Source organism: Gigantopelta aegis, chromosome 14, assembly GCF_016097555.1.
Source record: "Gigantopelta aegis isolate Gae_Host chromosome 14, Gae_host_genome, whole genome shotgun sequence".
NCBI lineage: Eukaryota > Metazoa > Mollusca > Gastropoda > Neomphalida > Peltospiridae > Gigantopelta > Gigantopelta aegis.
The window spans coordinates 34,850,618-34,865,243 of NC_054712.1; the positions used below are offsets into that span (position 1 = coordinate 34,850,618).

Sequence of the window (14,626 nt, forward strand, 5' to 3'; positions counted from 1 at the left end):
TATCTGCGAGATCGTTGTAGGCCTATTTTATTTTTCTCTTCGAACGTGAAACCCAAAATCAGACCACTCAACTTTGAGTTTTGAAGAATTATACCCATGAACACAATGTTCAAGGGTGGACTGCAACGACTTATTAGGTTAGATTTTGATGATAATAGGTAGATCACTATTTATGAGATTATTTGTCCCAAGCAACAGAAAAGTGAAGCGACATTTGGTGCTCATCTACTCATTAAAGTAGCATTATCAGTAGTAATTTGTAACTTTTTGACAAGTCAGTTTTTCGTTAATTTTGCAAATAAGACTGACAAGAAGTTCAACCCCAGATTATGGGCTCGACTTTGTGTATTGTTTAGCCTACAATCGACATCCCAAATGTAGTGCAGGGCGCACATTAAAGTCCGTGCTTTGCTTAATGTGCAGGGCGAGTTGCTTCTCTCTAGTTAGTAAATTTAAAATGACAGTTAGATTTTTTATGTTGTCGTTGGAAGATTTATTTTGTTAATAATGATGCAAGTACGATAAATTTAGTGAGTACGGTTTGTGTGTTCATTTGTTGCACTATTTTGGTTGAGAAATGGTTGAAACATGGTGTCACAAGTTTTGAATACCAGCTATATATAGCTAGGCTCACGCCAGCCAATCACCAATTTGCTATGGACTAATGGAAATATCGGCTGGCGAACAAAATAATTCCCGTTTCACCAAACTGGCGAAAACAAAATCTGACATTGGGGATAACGATACTTAGGTCGATGTTTCTACAAACCTGACTGACGTGACTTTTTTCTCAAATCGCCTTTTTTTCCGATTTTATTTTTCACGCACACAGTCATGTTTACAATGAGTTAGAGGTCTGACTTCAACCACACTTTTGCGTCATTCGCTGTCACTGAAAGTAGTCCTAACATCTTATTAATTAAAAACCTTTTCTATGTTTCTTTTACACAAATTTCAGAAATGTTTTCATAATGTCGGTGTATATTGTTTATCACCCAAGATGTAATCGGTACGAAGAACCTGATAACTTTTGCTGTTTTTATAATCAGTCAAATCCTAAACAAAATTATTTATTTTTATTTGTTTCTTATAAAAAAGAAGAATGAACATCTAATATTAATAAAAGACCACTATGAAACCTATACTCCCTCACCCTCTCTCTCTCTCTCTCTCTCTCTCTCTCTCTCTCTCTCTCTCTCTCTCTCTCTCTCTCTCTCTTGCTTTTGTGCATTCTTGGTACAGCTTTTAAAGGTATAGTAAACTCAAACGAGATTTATGTGTTGGAAAGATGCATACCCGGACCACCAACACATACTGACACTTTAACAAATGAAAAACGCGTAATTTTATGATTATTCCTGCTAACTGGGGGCAGCCATTTTGTTTAGTTTTTGTGATGTCCGGTGGTATAGCTTGGGGCGAAGTGATGTCAGCTCCGTCCATCTGGTCTATGCACAGTGTAAACAAACGCTTTAATTTACGACAAGGCGCTTTGCTTTCATCAACCTGACTTGTGAAAAACATAAATGACTTGATAGTATAATAAACTATTTAACTAAATATATTTCAGTTTGCATCAATAGAATGAAATGAAGTTATAGTATTTTTCTTTTTTAAAAAATCAATGAAAAAAATGCATATTATTAGTCCTATTGGTATGCTACGTTCGAGCAAAAACAACCACTCACGATACCCAAGTGATAATTTTCTTTTCTTTGGGACTACATAATTGGTCAGTTTTGTGAATTTTGATGGAAAAGTCTACTTAATCAAGGGTTTTACAGAATTACTTACAGTAATAAAGCAGATGGCTGATCGATTACGATTAGAGGGGCGTCTGTACGGTTAACACACAATACCCTGTGATCTTAATAAAAGAGGCACATCTTTTTAGTGTGTCTAGACACAGTGTCTGGGGACTGTCTAAATATACACCTGCCAATCAGGAACCACAGGTACAGGCCACAGAAAGAAAAGACCAATTAAGTAAGAAAACATTCCGATTATTATTTTAGTACATGGGTTAATTTATGTACAAACCATAATACAGTTATTTCAACAAATATTTCTTTGACATTGGTGGTTTATTTTGTATTAAACATAAATATATAATTGTTGCTGGCTTACTGGGATGACTAATATTACAGAATATTGCGATGCATCCGCAAAAATCAGGTATGTTTTGTTTCTTCAGTTCGAAGACTAATTCCTGACGTGACACATTAGGTATTACATAACCACCAGCTCGCCAGAGGGCATATTCACTGGGATGATACAAAATGGCTGCACCCATTATATATATAATAGCCGTCACATTTAACCATTTTATTAATTAACTAGATGATTATACTTGTTGATATTAAGCAATAATGTGTATTATATATCGTTGAATATGCATACCAGGTCGAATGCCTTGATTGTCCCTTCCTTTAAGGTCACTACATGAAAAATTATGCACAGTAGACAAACAGTTCAATTAATATTTTTTAAAGAAAATATGATTTTGTCAAAAACAATCAGTTCACCTCTTTTGTTTGTCTACGATTGCTAAAATCAGTGATGTTAAAAACAGATAGCCAGTATGTTCCTACTGGTCTGTAAATAGTAACTTTGTAAAATATAAATTATCTACTAAACTGATTCTTAATTAAAACAAAGTTAGAGCTGGGCAGTATTGAAATTTCAGGTTTGGTATCGGTATCGGTATTTTTGGGGTGATTTACCTCAGTACGGTATTTGGTATTGATACAAGACCGATACTGATATCGAGCAGTATTTTCGGTATACTCTGCTTTAAATGCATGCCTGAGTTAAATCTCACCTGCTAATTTTATCTAAATAAAATTAAATTCCACACAAAAGCCCTCATAACTTTCTTCTTTTCAGCTATTTTGCTTTCGTCAGATATATTGTAAATGCTTTACTAAATGGCGGGAATCATTTTTCAATACCGAAATTTCAGTATTTTGATATTTGCTCGGTATGGTAAATCAGTATTGGCATGCTGGGCTAGCTCTGGCACTCGCAAAATTCGCCAGTTGCGAATTTGGAAAGAATTTGGCGAATTTTATTTTAATTTGGCGAAATAATTTCAGGTAATAATTAACATTTTAAAGAAAATATCTGTTGATTTCTGCAATTTTTGAAGTTTAATAGACAATTTGGTGAATTGATTTGCTCACCCAGAGTTAGCCCTGACATGATACCGATACTGAACGGTATATCCAGTATACCGCCCAGCTCTAAACAAAGTATAATATGCTCACTAATATTCAGTTTGTAAAAACATTACTCACTCAGATTACTCGCCTATACTGCAGGGCATATCCGTCTCTCAACCTGCGGATCGAGGTGAGCAAGCAGCAACATGAGGCCAACGTTGTCCTGCCTGGTTTACGATTTGAAGACATCATCTTCACAGGTATTCATTTTACATCATTCCAGCCACTGCTCCACGACTGATGTAACAAAGGCAGTGGTATGTACTATCCTGCCTGTGGGATGGGGCTTATAAAAGATCCCTTGCTGCTAATCAAAAAGAGTAGCCCATGAAGTGGCGACAGCGGGTTTCCTCTCAATATTTGTACCATACGTCTGATACCATATAACCGTAAATAAAATGTATTGAGTGCGTTGTTAAATCAAATACTTCCTTCCTTCATTTTACATGGGTGGGACGTAGCCCAATGGTAAAGCGCACGCCTGGTGTACAGTCGGTCTAGGATTGATTCCGGTCAGTGGGCCCATTGGGCGATTTCCACAACTGCTATATCAAAGGCCGTGGTATCTGCTATCCTGTCTGTAGGATGGTGCATATAAAAGATCCCTTGCTACTAATGGAAAAAAATGTGGCTTTAATAGTGAAAATATGTCTTAGTGTTTTAAAACAAGGCCGTCGTCAGATTTATACCCAACCCATTTTTTGCATTCATCAGATATATTGTTAGTGCTTTACTAAATGGTGGGAAACATTTTTCAATGCAGAAATTTCAGTATTATTAAATTTACTCTGTACGGTAAATCGGTATTGATATGATACTGATACTGAACGATATATACATGTATGACAGGGGCGTAGCATGATCTGGACCTGGATGGGTGGGTGGGGTCCGAATATGAACCAAGTGGACTCTTTTCTATTTTGTTTTTGCACCACTTGAAACTCCAAATGTATAAACCTGTATGTTTTAGTTCTGAAAGCGGACCATTTGCTTCAGCGGGAGGGGGGGGGGGGGGGGGGTTCGTCTGAATCCCCCAAACCACCCCAGCTTACGCCCCTGTATGGTATACCGCCCAGCTCTGATGTCCATTATATCTCGATGACTATAAAATCTGTCACTGAAATTTTAGTCTATCAGTCTTTCCATGACAGAGGAGCTCGTTTGTGCTTGTCTCAGTTAAAGTTTGTTTTGTTTAACGACACCACTAGAGCACATTGATTAATAACGTTTGGTCATTTTGGACGTAATAGTCTTCAAGAGGAAACCCACTACATTTTTCTATTAGTAGCAAGGGATCTTTTATATGTACAGTCCCACAGGACAGCACATACCAGATGCTCATGAAAGAAGAAATGTGGTGATGGTTTTTAAGCTGGCCTTTTGCTTCACTGTAAAGGAAATTAATTTGTTTTACATTTGTTGCTTTTCCTGATGGAGAGGGCAGGAAGTAGCCCAGTTGTAAAGTACTCGCTTAATGTGCAGCAGTCCTTGGCTTTTGAAAAACAAAGGCGAGTGAAAAATCTCAAAACGCTTAGGCGAGTGAAAAATCGCACACCTCAAAACGCTTAGGCGAGTGAAAAATCGCACACCTCAAAATGCTTAGGCGAGTGAAAAATCGTACACCTCAAAACGCTTAGGCAAGTGAAAAATCGCACACCTCAAAACGCTTAGGCGAGTGAAAAATCGCACACCTCAAAACGCTTAGGCGAGTGAAAAATCGCACACCTCAAAACGCTTAGGCAAGTGAAAAATTGCACACCTCAAAATGCTAAGGCGAGTGAAAACCAAACACTATTAATTTATGAAGTAATTGGTACATGTAAATGCAGAGACATATGTTGCAAAAATTAACCAATAAACCAATAATATTTTCTTCTAATTTTATGTTGTTTGGTTCATTAGTGTAGTCTGACTTCTTTTCCCTTTCAGGAATGGAGTTATAATTTATTAAACAGTTTCAGGAGTAGTACTATAGAAATATCATTATGACATGTATACACTGATGCAGACAATTTGATTTTTTAATTAAAATATGTACTATTCAGATAATTTGATGCACACAGTTATATATATATATATATATATATATACCCTTTTCAGTGTTAGATGGTTTGATGAATGTGCAGCTAAACATATAGGAATAATAGTTTCTGGCATGAGTCCTTTTGTAGATGGTTTTTCTGACATGAGTCTCAAGAAAATCAATCTTTGGAGAGAGGTTTAGCGAGCTCCATGGATTGATTTTCTTGAGACGAGTGTCAGAAAAACCATCTACAAAAGGACGAGTGCCAGAAATATTTTCTAGCACAACCTGTCTCATAAATTTAATTATTAATTTAGTCTAACTATACTGTAAGTCTCTTCATTTTATTTTTGTAACGTGACGTCACCTCTTAAGCTGACACCCATGTTACGTCACGAGTGTGAAAGCATACAGTGGTGTCGAGAAGACCTACTCATATTATGTGACGTCATATACTACTTTGTTTAAAAAATGGACGTAATCAACCGGTAGCAACTGCCGTGTACATCCTAATATTAACCAATGAAAAGGGCGGATTAGCGTCTACACACATGTGGTAGACGGTTTTTCTACCACCCCTTTCTAGCACCTTTCTACGACGTCATTGTGCTAGAATCAACTTGTCTTGAATTTCATTATTATGTACAACGAACATGATTAGGATAGTTGGGATGGGAAAAACCCACTGGTTTCGAGGAGGTGGTGCATGAACTACGACCCAAGCATCTTAGGTGTGCACTACCGACTCGTATTATTAAAACATTGTTTTAAGTAACTCATGAAATGTAGGCCTACAATTACTTCAAATGATAGTGTTGGTTGGGACATTGACATTCACGTGACATTTTTAATTCAACAATTACACACCCAGTCTCCCTCCCTCGACATATTGTAACACGTCATTTGACCTACCGCTACAAGTTATGAACGGCTCTGACACGGTACATCATTGATCTAGAACGGCCCCAATGTTGTTGATAAAAAATATACAAAATCTGACAAAATTCTGTCATTACAAAGGATTTTATTCCAAACGTGGGATGCCATAATAAAGATAATAAAAAAACCCATAATTTTTGACACCATCATCAATGCGTAATAAGTTGTCAAGTAGACCAGCGTGTGCGTGCAGAATTCCAAGCGTAAAAATAATCTGACCCCGATAGCTATGATTGGTCAATATGCCACAGAGTACTACGCATCAAATCATGTTCCAGTCACATGGTCTGTGACTTTCTATAAATGAAACAAAAATTAAATAGTCGGCAATGATCACTGATTACTGTTACTATAGTGTGTACATATATAGATATATATATAAATAACATGCACATTCATAAACCTCTGGCTGAAATACAAATATTTTTTTAAAAGATAAAAAAAGAAAAATAATAGACGTAAAAAAAATGCCTAGGCTTATTCCTACATACCTATTTATCATTTCTTTTCCTTCTTTTTATAATTTTATTTCTTTTTTTTCAAAAAAGAAAGTATAAAATTACATGATTGCCATTTTCGGGACCTGACATAAGCTTTGTAGGCTAATAGTTATGAACTAATCGAGACAATTTTAGCGACTTCGAATCTGTTTTGATCGGATTGGTACGTCTTCGAAAATGTCTATTAAACCTGTGTTTTCCAAGTTGCATAGCAAAGATAAGTACCAGTCTTATTTTAAAATCTTGTATGGATGCTACCATTCTCGTAACATTTTTTTTCTGGTATTATTAAACGGATCTTTCTATCAGCGACATACGGTAAACAGTGGCAATCAATATACAAAATTATTTTACGTGTGCTGTTTGCTAAGTGTAACTTGCGTTATTTTTCACACTCGCCAGATTGAAATTACGTGCGCTGTACGAGTGCGATCACACCCACGCACCTTATAAGGCAAGGTCTGGTGCAGTCGGTTTGGGATCGATCCCTGCCCGTTGTGGGCACACTGGGTTATTTTTCGTTCCAGCCAGTGCACCATGACTCGTATATCAAAGGCCGTGGTGTGTGCTGTCCTGTCTGTGGGATGGTGATATAAAAGATCCCTTGCTACTAATGGAAAAATGTGGGTTTCCTCTCTATGACTGTCAAAATTACCAAATGTTTGACATCCAGTAGCCGATGATTAATATATCAATGTGCTCTAGTGGTGTTGTTAAACAAAACAAGCCTAACTTCTTCCTGATGGAGAGGCCTGAACCAAGAATGGGGGGGCGGGGAGAGGAGTTAAATCAGGGAATTTTATACCGAGTTTATGCTTTTTAATCATAATGCAGGGAACATGTTGTTTTCAAAAGTTTTAGTAGCAAAATTTGTATGAAGCTTACATATAGCAAGTCACGATGCCATAGTGAACAAACTGTTTCCAGATAATGGCTGGAAAGTTGTTTCATTTAGAGCACATTGATGTATTTCTGATAAGCTAGTGGATGTCAAACATGATAATTCTAACTTAGGTCTTAGAGGAAAGTGACTACATTTTGCCCATTGGCCGCAAGGGATCTTATATATGCACTTTCCCAAAGACAGGACAGCACATACCATAGCCTTTAAACTACAGGAAGCACCACATAATTGTAGATAATCAAGTGTTTGAAATAATCAAAACAACAATCTGCCATAACAATAATCTGCATACAACACCACATTTTGGACCTCTTGATATAATAGAATCTCTCTTTATCACTACAGGTCAGCCCGACATATGGAGACTGTATGACATGATGGGTAGAGTTGAATTTGCGTCGTTCTTCAACGAATATCCATTCCTCAACTACACGACCCTCTACTCTCTGGGCCTGGGGAGTGTTACGAAAGCCGTGAACCTCGAGGTCAGAAGCCACTTCTACGAACTGACGACCCCCAAGTCTCCTCTCGACATGAGTATGAAGCTGATCCACATCGGAGAAAACTCTTTTACCATCCTCACGGAACTCAGATGCGGCGGGAGACAGAGACCGTCAATTAAAGTCAAGAGCCTTTACGTCCTTTTCAACAGGAAAGATGGCAGCAAGCAAGCGGTGCCAGACTGGTGGCGAGAACACTTTTCTAAACACGTCTCGCATTCCGACGGCAGACCGTTCTTCATCACCCCGTTTGAAAAACCAAACCAAACCTATTCACACGTATTTACCGTCCCGCTAGTGGACACCGACGTTCGCTTGAGGACGAGGTGTGCGTCGTACGTGCGATACTTTCTCGACAATGCCAGTGTCGCGTCGTACAAGGATTTTTACTCTAACATTTCGACGAGTTTTCACGAGTTCCACATCAAGAAATTGTGCATGTTGTATCGTGCGCCCAGCTCTTGGGGGGATACACTGACCGCCGAGACGTGGGAGGACCCTGATGACCTGCTGACCTTGCACTGTGAGGTCAGCGACAAAGGTCACAGAAGGTGGTACGGGTCAATGTCCTTTCATTCGGAAATATTCGGACTGCCCGGGCCTACGCTGAAAAATATGGAGGCCTGAATATTTACAGTCAACTGTGTGTGTGAGTGTGTGTGAGTTAATGAACCTAGTGCTAATTAACACAAGTCAAAAATACTTTTTTCATTTGCAGGGTCAGCTTTAGGTAAGCAGAAAATTTTGCCAAATTAACTATTAAACTTCAAAAATTGCAAAATTAATTTTTTAAATTTTCTAATAAAATCTCAATTATTTAGCCAGATTTAACTAAAATTTGCAAAATGCTTTTAAAATTTGCAATTGGCGAATTTGAGTGCCAGAGCTAGCCCTGATTTCGAAATATTTTGACTCCAGGGCTCAGACTTAAGACTTACGGCCATTTAAAATGTTTTTGCCATTTGGCAAAATGCTCACCGATGGCAGTTTTGAGCCTGCCTATATCAATTTTAAAATCTGTAACTTTTACAACAAATATAAAGAGCAAACTTAGTCCCTTCAACTGTAATTTTTATTCATCGTCAAAAAACAACCATTGATCAAGCCCTTATATGATGGTAATTCATATTGCAAGTACGACAGATTCCGTCTGTGCAGTCATTAAGTTATTAAGTCTGTAACTTTTATAACAGATACATGTATAAAGAGCAAACTTGGTCCCTTCAAATGTAATTTTTATTCATCATAAAAAAACTGCCATCGGTGAAGCTCTTAATCGACAGTAATTTATATTGCAACTGTTGCAGTTTTCATCAGTGCAGTCATTATGTTTGAGCTTTGGGCCTGAAATATATGGATCTTTAGAGTGAAGAGTTTGTTTAATGAATATAGCACAGTTTATTTTATTAACTGGAATATAGGTTGAGGACTATATTTAAAGTAAACAAGGTCCCTAATGAAGTTAACATAAATTACATGTGAACAGTTCATTTCCAAAATGCAATATATATGCCCATTTCCACATTTTGTAGTTAGTAGAGAAGAAATACTGATTCTGATGTTACATTTACCTGTAGTACAACTCAACAATACAACAATATAATTTACGGTAAAACACTATCTGTGTCAATTGATGTAAAAACTCTGCTTCATAGACACTGTGTCAAGTTGCGACAAAATCACAGGCATACTGATTCTGTAGCACAACTCAACAATACAACAATATAGTTTACGGTAAAACACTATCTGTGTCAATTGATGTAAAAACTGTGCTTCATAGACGCTGTGTCAAGTTGCAACAAAATCACATTTTTCTCAAATTGACAAACGGATACATCGCAACCCCTGCAATTGCCGTGGAGATTGCTGTGGCATTTTTAATTCTTCACGGCACGTTTTTTTGCTATGGACTATATTTGTTTTTTGTTTTCCTCTGCATTTTTTTTTGCGGTGGATATTTTCTTAATTGCAGGGGTCGCATCGTCTTTTGGAAATGAACTCTTCATGTAGTACATGTATTAACAAAAGGCAGAAATACATGTACTTGTTTGGGAATATCCAGACTGCCCAAGATCTATACTAAAACATGTTAATGTCAGAATCTAACTCAAGAATGTGTTTAATGAACATAGTGAAAATTATTATTAACCCAAGTGAAAAATATTTAAATATTTGGAATCATTTCAGACTTCCGGAGCCTGTGCTGAAACATGCTGATATCTGAATCTTTAAATTTGAATATGTGTAATGAACATACATAGTGCAGTTTATTAATAATAGAAAAAAAATTGTCAATTATAGTTTTCATCTGGAAATATTTTGGACTCCCAGAGCCTACACTAAAGCGTGTTGATGTGTGAATTTCTAAAGTTAAAAATGTGTATAATGATAACAGTATTAACACTTCAAGTCAAAAATGTGTGTGATGGGTATCTAGATGGGATTGGAGTTTTAAAAGGGTAGGGGGAGGGAGGAAAATACATTTGAACTCTTTTTTTTATTGGAGATGTGGGGGGGGGGTCATCCCCAAAACGCTTGGTATCACTAACTAGCAGGGTTCATATTAATTTAAGAAAATCCTGGAAAATCATGTGAATCGTGCAATTTTCAAATATTTTTTAAAAAGTCGTTGAAAATCTAAACAAAAAACCATCATGAAAAGTTCTTTCAAGTCATGGAATTTAATTTACAATAAGGTGTATGAATGCTGTGTAACTTATTATTAATATGCAAACCAAAAATCCTCTGGGAATTAAAAATTTGCATAGCCCATTTAGAAGTTATACAAAAATATTTTTAGGTAACCCATTTTTATTTTATTTTTATTTTTATTCATAAACTATTCCATGACATGTAAATTATGTCTTAAATTTAATGCATAAACGAAAAATTGGTTCTGCAATTTTTTTTAAAATATATATATATTTATTTTATATTCCGTGAGCAATGCACAAATGAAATGAATGTTCGCTCACCTTTTTAGGCCCTAATCTACACATTTTGCCATGAGTGTGATGTAATTTCTTATTAAAGAGATTGCCCTCAGATTGCTGTCAGTGTTAACATATATCCGGCCAACAGAACCTTAAGGACCAAAATTACATATAAAATCTATTTTCTTGTTTAGAATACATGTCTGTATAGTCAAAGGAGCTGGATCTAGCTCAGTTGGTAGAGTGCACGCCTGAAGTGCTTGCGTCGTAGGATCGAACAGCCTCCATGGACCCATTCTCCGATTTTTGTTTTCCCAACCTAATTTTAGGCCCCATACATTTTAGTCATTAAAAAGTCCCCACTGGTCAAAATCGTGACAGTGGATGCAAACTCAGAACAGTCTCTTTAACAATGAATTAAAAAATTAAAAATTGTGGCAAGTATGATATACATGTACATGTAGAACTTGTCAATTACTACTTTTGTCATAGTAATGTTTGAATATTATTCAACTTAATATTAAAGTTCTGGGCCCAGTTTCACAAAACATTGTAAGCCTAGTTTTGCACATAAACATAAGCTACAACTAAAACACAATTCTTATTACTACAGGGAAACTCCTCTAAACCGGACACCCTTTGGACCAAGTAAAAAGTCCGGTTTTAAGAGGTATCCGGTTTAGAGAGGTTCTCTTATGTACAGATATTTAAAATAGGCCCATGAAAAATGTCCGGTTTTGAGGGGATTCCGGTTTGAGAAGGTCCGGTTTTGAGAGGATTCACTGTATTATAGTACAACAAATATAGTTTTAAGTACACATATTTCATTTTCTTTGGTCATTAAAATCCTCCATTTCCCATAATGATGTCATTTTTTGTGTGAAGTAGATGCCAAACTCGTGTAAACATATGTCTGGTATAACTGCTAGTCGCAGTTGTAAACTTACAATGTTTAGTGAAATAGGCCCTGAGTGAGTTGTCGTCATTATTTAACCTTGTAGTTCAAAGCGACAGACCCTAGTTTTTAAACACTACCTCATCGAAAATTGTTCGGTTTGTCACTACCATAAAATTCCATAATTGATTGTGTGGGGAAAATATTAACTGTAATTGTTGTATCTCCAGTATAATTGATGGAATTGATGTAAATATGTTGCATTCGGGATTTGTTTTCACGATTACATAAAGAAAAACGATATTCTTGATTTACCAGTGAACATGACAGTAAGTGAATGGCCCTTACATGTAATTAATAGGCTATAAATAAAATCATTCTTATGTTCATATTATTCTAACTGATTGTGTAATTGAATGTTGATCTGCTAGTGCACGTTGATTATAGCCGATGATCGATGATGAAATTCAGACCGATTCCTAACACTATTATGCAGTGATGGATTATAAGGGGACAGTTGCCAGAGGGGCCCCAAGACTAAGGACTTCCTTTATTTAAAAAATGTAATAATTATAAAATTAGATCATTTTTTTTATTTGTTATGTAATTTAATTTCTATGTTGAGGCCCCCCGAACCTGAAATCCGGCCGTGCCCCCCCCCCCCCCCCCAAGGTCTAAATCCGGCCGTACTATTATGGCATGTTTTTCACTATTAAAATTGAAATCAGACATTACATAGATTTTTTTTAGATTAGGAGTCTGACTTAAGTCAGCAGCGATATGTCACCGTTATGACGTATCATTATACATGTTGTATTTCATTCTCGGCTTATTACAGGTGTAGTAAGCGGATGGAATGGGTATGTGCGAGGTATAGGTGTGTAGTAAGCGGATGGAATGGGTATGTGCAAGTTATAGGTGTGTAGTAAGCGGAGTGAATGGGTATGTGCAAGTTACAGGGGTGTAGTAAGCAGAGTGAATGGGTATAAGAGGATATGGCAAGTTTGAGTAACTTTTAATGTTTATTCAACAAAACATGCACTGTAAAAGTTGGTTGTTCACTGTGACGTATATTTACCAAAATATCCATTTCCATACAATCTGAAGTGTTTCTGGTCATCACGGTGTTTTTAATACCCTGAAATGCATTTCTCATATTTCAATAAAATGCACACGTATACCTCGAACTCGTTTATTTTTTTAAAGGCATTTTCTCATTCCAGCGTCACACTCTTGTTTCACTCTATTGTAACTTTCTCCAAATGTATTACAGGGCCCCGTTTCACGAAGCGATCTTAGCCCTAAGATCAACTTAAGTGCATAGTGTAGCTATGCACCTAAGGTAATCTTAGGGCTAAGATTGCTTCGTGGAACGGGGCCCAGGTTTGTAAACCAACCAAACGTAGTATCCATTTTCACAGGTTGAAACTAGAGTCTGCGACTTAGCAGTAATTAATTTTTGAGTTATGTTAATTTTGTGTCCATGTGGCCTTCCATTGCAGTCCTTCCAAGATTATGTCAGCTGTGTTTTGATTGTTCGTGTGAAAAGTCATCCCATAATACGGACTTATGTTATAATTCAGGTATAGATCCAAGGGGAGGGTACTGGGGGGGTGGTCCCCCCACCCCCCAAAAAAAAAAAAAAATTGAAAGTGCCCTAAAAAAACAGATGGATACATAGGACATACACTATCTTTGTCAGATTGATATTTCTGTGGAATATTACTATATAGATAATACGTATTAGCTTTCTTTTTAATACTGTAGGTGCCTTTTTAAAATGTTGCATGCACCTCCCTAGAAAAATCCAAAAGACCTTCCAAAGTGGAGTGTCAGCAAGTTCCAACTGAAATTAGATTGCTGTTGCCACTGATTAATAGGCGACTCTTGTTGAAAGGGGCGGGGCGTAGCACAGTAGTAAAGTGCTGGCTTGATGTGTGGTTAGTCTAGGATCGATCCCCATCGGTGGGCCCACTGGGCTATTTCTCATTCCAGCCAATGCACCATGACTGGTATGTGGTATATGCAATTCTGTCTGTGGGATGGTGTATATAAAAGATCCCTTGCTACTAATGGAAAAATGTAGTGGGTTTCTTCTCTAAAACTATATGTCAGAAGTACCAAATGTTTGACATCCAGTAGCCGATGATTAATCATAGCGTACAAAACAGGGAAAATCTTCAAATTATGGAGATTATGGGCAAAATGAGCTAGCCTGAAATGTTTTCACCGTGTATTTCCATCATTTTAACCACTGTATTAGTTGTAATCCAAATAAAAATGTGTAGCAATGCATATACAACCCAATATAACTGTTTGGCAGTAATGCTAATATGAATTAATAAATCAATGTGCTTTAGTGGTGTTTGAAAAAATAAAACATGTATGACAATTTCCACAAACGTAATTTTGACTAATGGTTCAAGAACTCTTTTAATTAAATTTGTTAATGTTGATAATGTTTATAAAAACTATCCTCACTGAAAACTAGAGGCCTATTGGCCTATATAGTGCTCTGCTATTTAATTTTCAATTTAATTTATTTTTTATATAAATAAAAATTCAAACATTAAACATTTTGAAAATATCTCTTTATTATTTTGCTGAGAGTGCTCCAGAAGATCATTGTTCCAAGTTTCAGAACAATCCAATTGAAACTCTATAAGAAGATTGACTTTAAAGCAAAAGTTGACAGACAGACACTAGACAAA

At 36.6% G+C, this 14,626-nt stretch overlaps 1 protein-coding gene across 1 annotated transcript; it reads left to right on the plus strand.

Moving 5' to 3' along the window:
- The first annotated feature begins 6 nt into the window (after nucleotides 1–6).
- LOC121388862 lies at nucleotides 7–11,674 on the plus strand. The gene is made up of 3 exons (XM_041520381.1): nucleotides 7–137; nucleotides 3,321–3,421; nucleotides 7,933–11,674. The coding sequence occupies exons 1-3, from the start codon at nucleotides 97–99 to the stop codon at nucleotides 8,712–8,714; spliced, it is 924 nt and encodes a 307-aa protein (XP_041376315.1). The 5' UTR covers nucleotides 7–96; the 3' UTR covers nucleotides 8,715–11,674.
- The last annotated feature ends 2,952 nt before the right edge of the window (nucleotides 11,675–14,626 follow it).

Bases quoted from the DNA above. Each gene is read 5' to 3' on its own strand.
- LOC121388862 (XM_041520381.1), top strand. From the start codon at position 97: ATGAACACAATGTTCAAGGGTGGACTGCAACGACTTATTAG. The intron at 138-3,320 runs GTTAGATTTTGA...CCTATACTGCAG, and splicing joins GGACTGCAACGACTTATTAG to GGCATATCCGTCTCTCAACC. The intron at 3,422-7,932 runs GTATTCATTTTA...TTATCACTACAG, and splicing joins TGAAGACATCATCTTCACAG to GTCAGCCCGACATATGGAGA.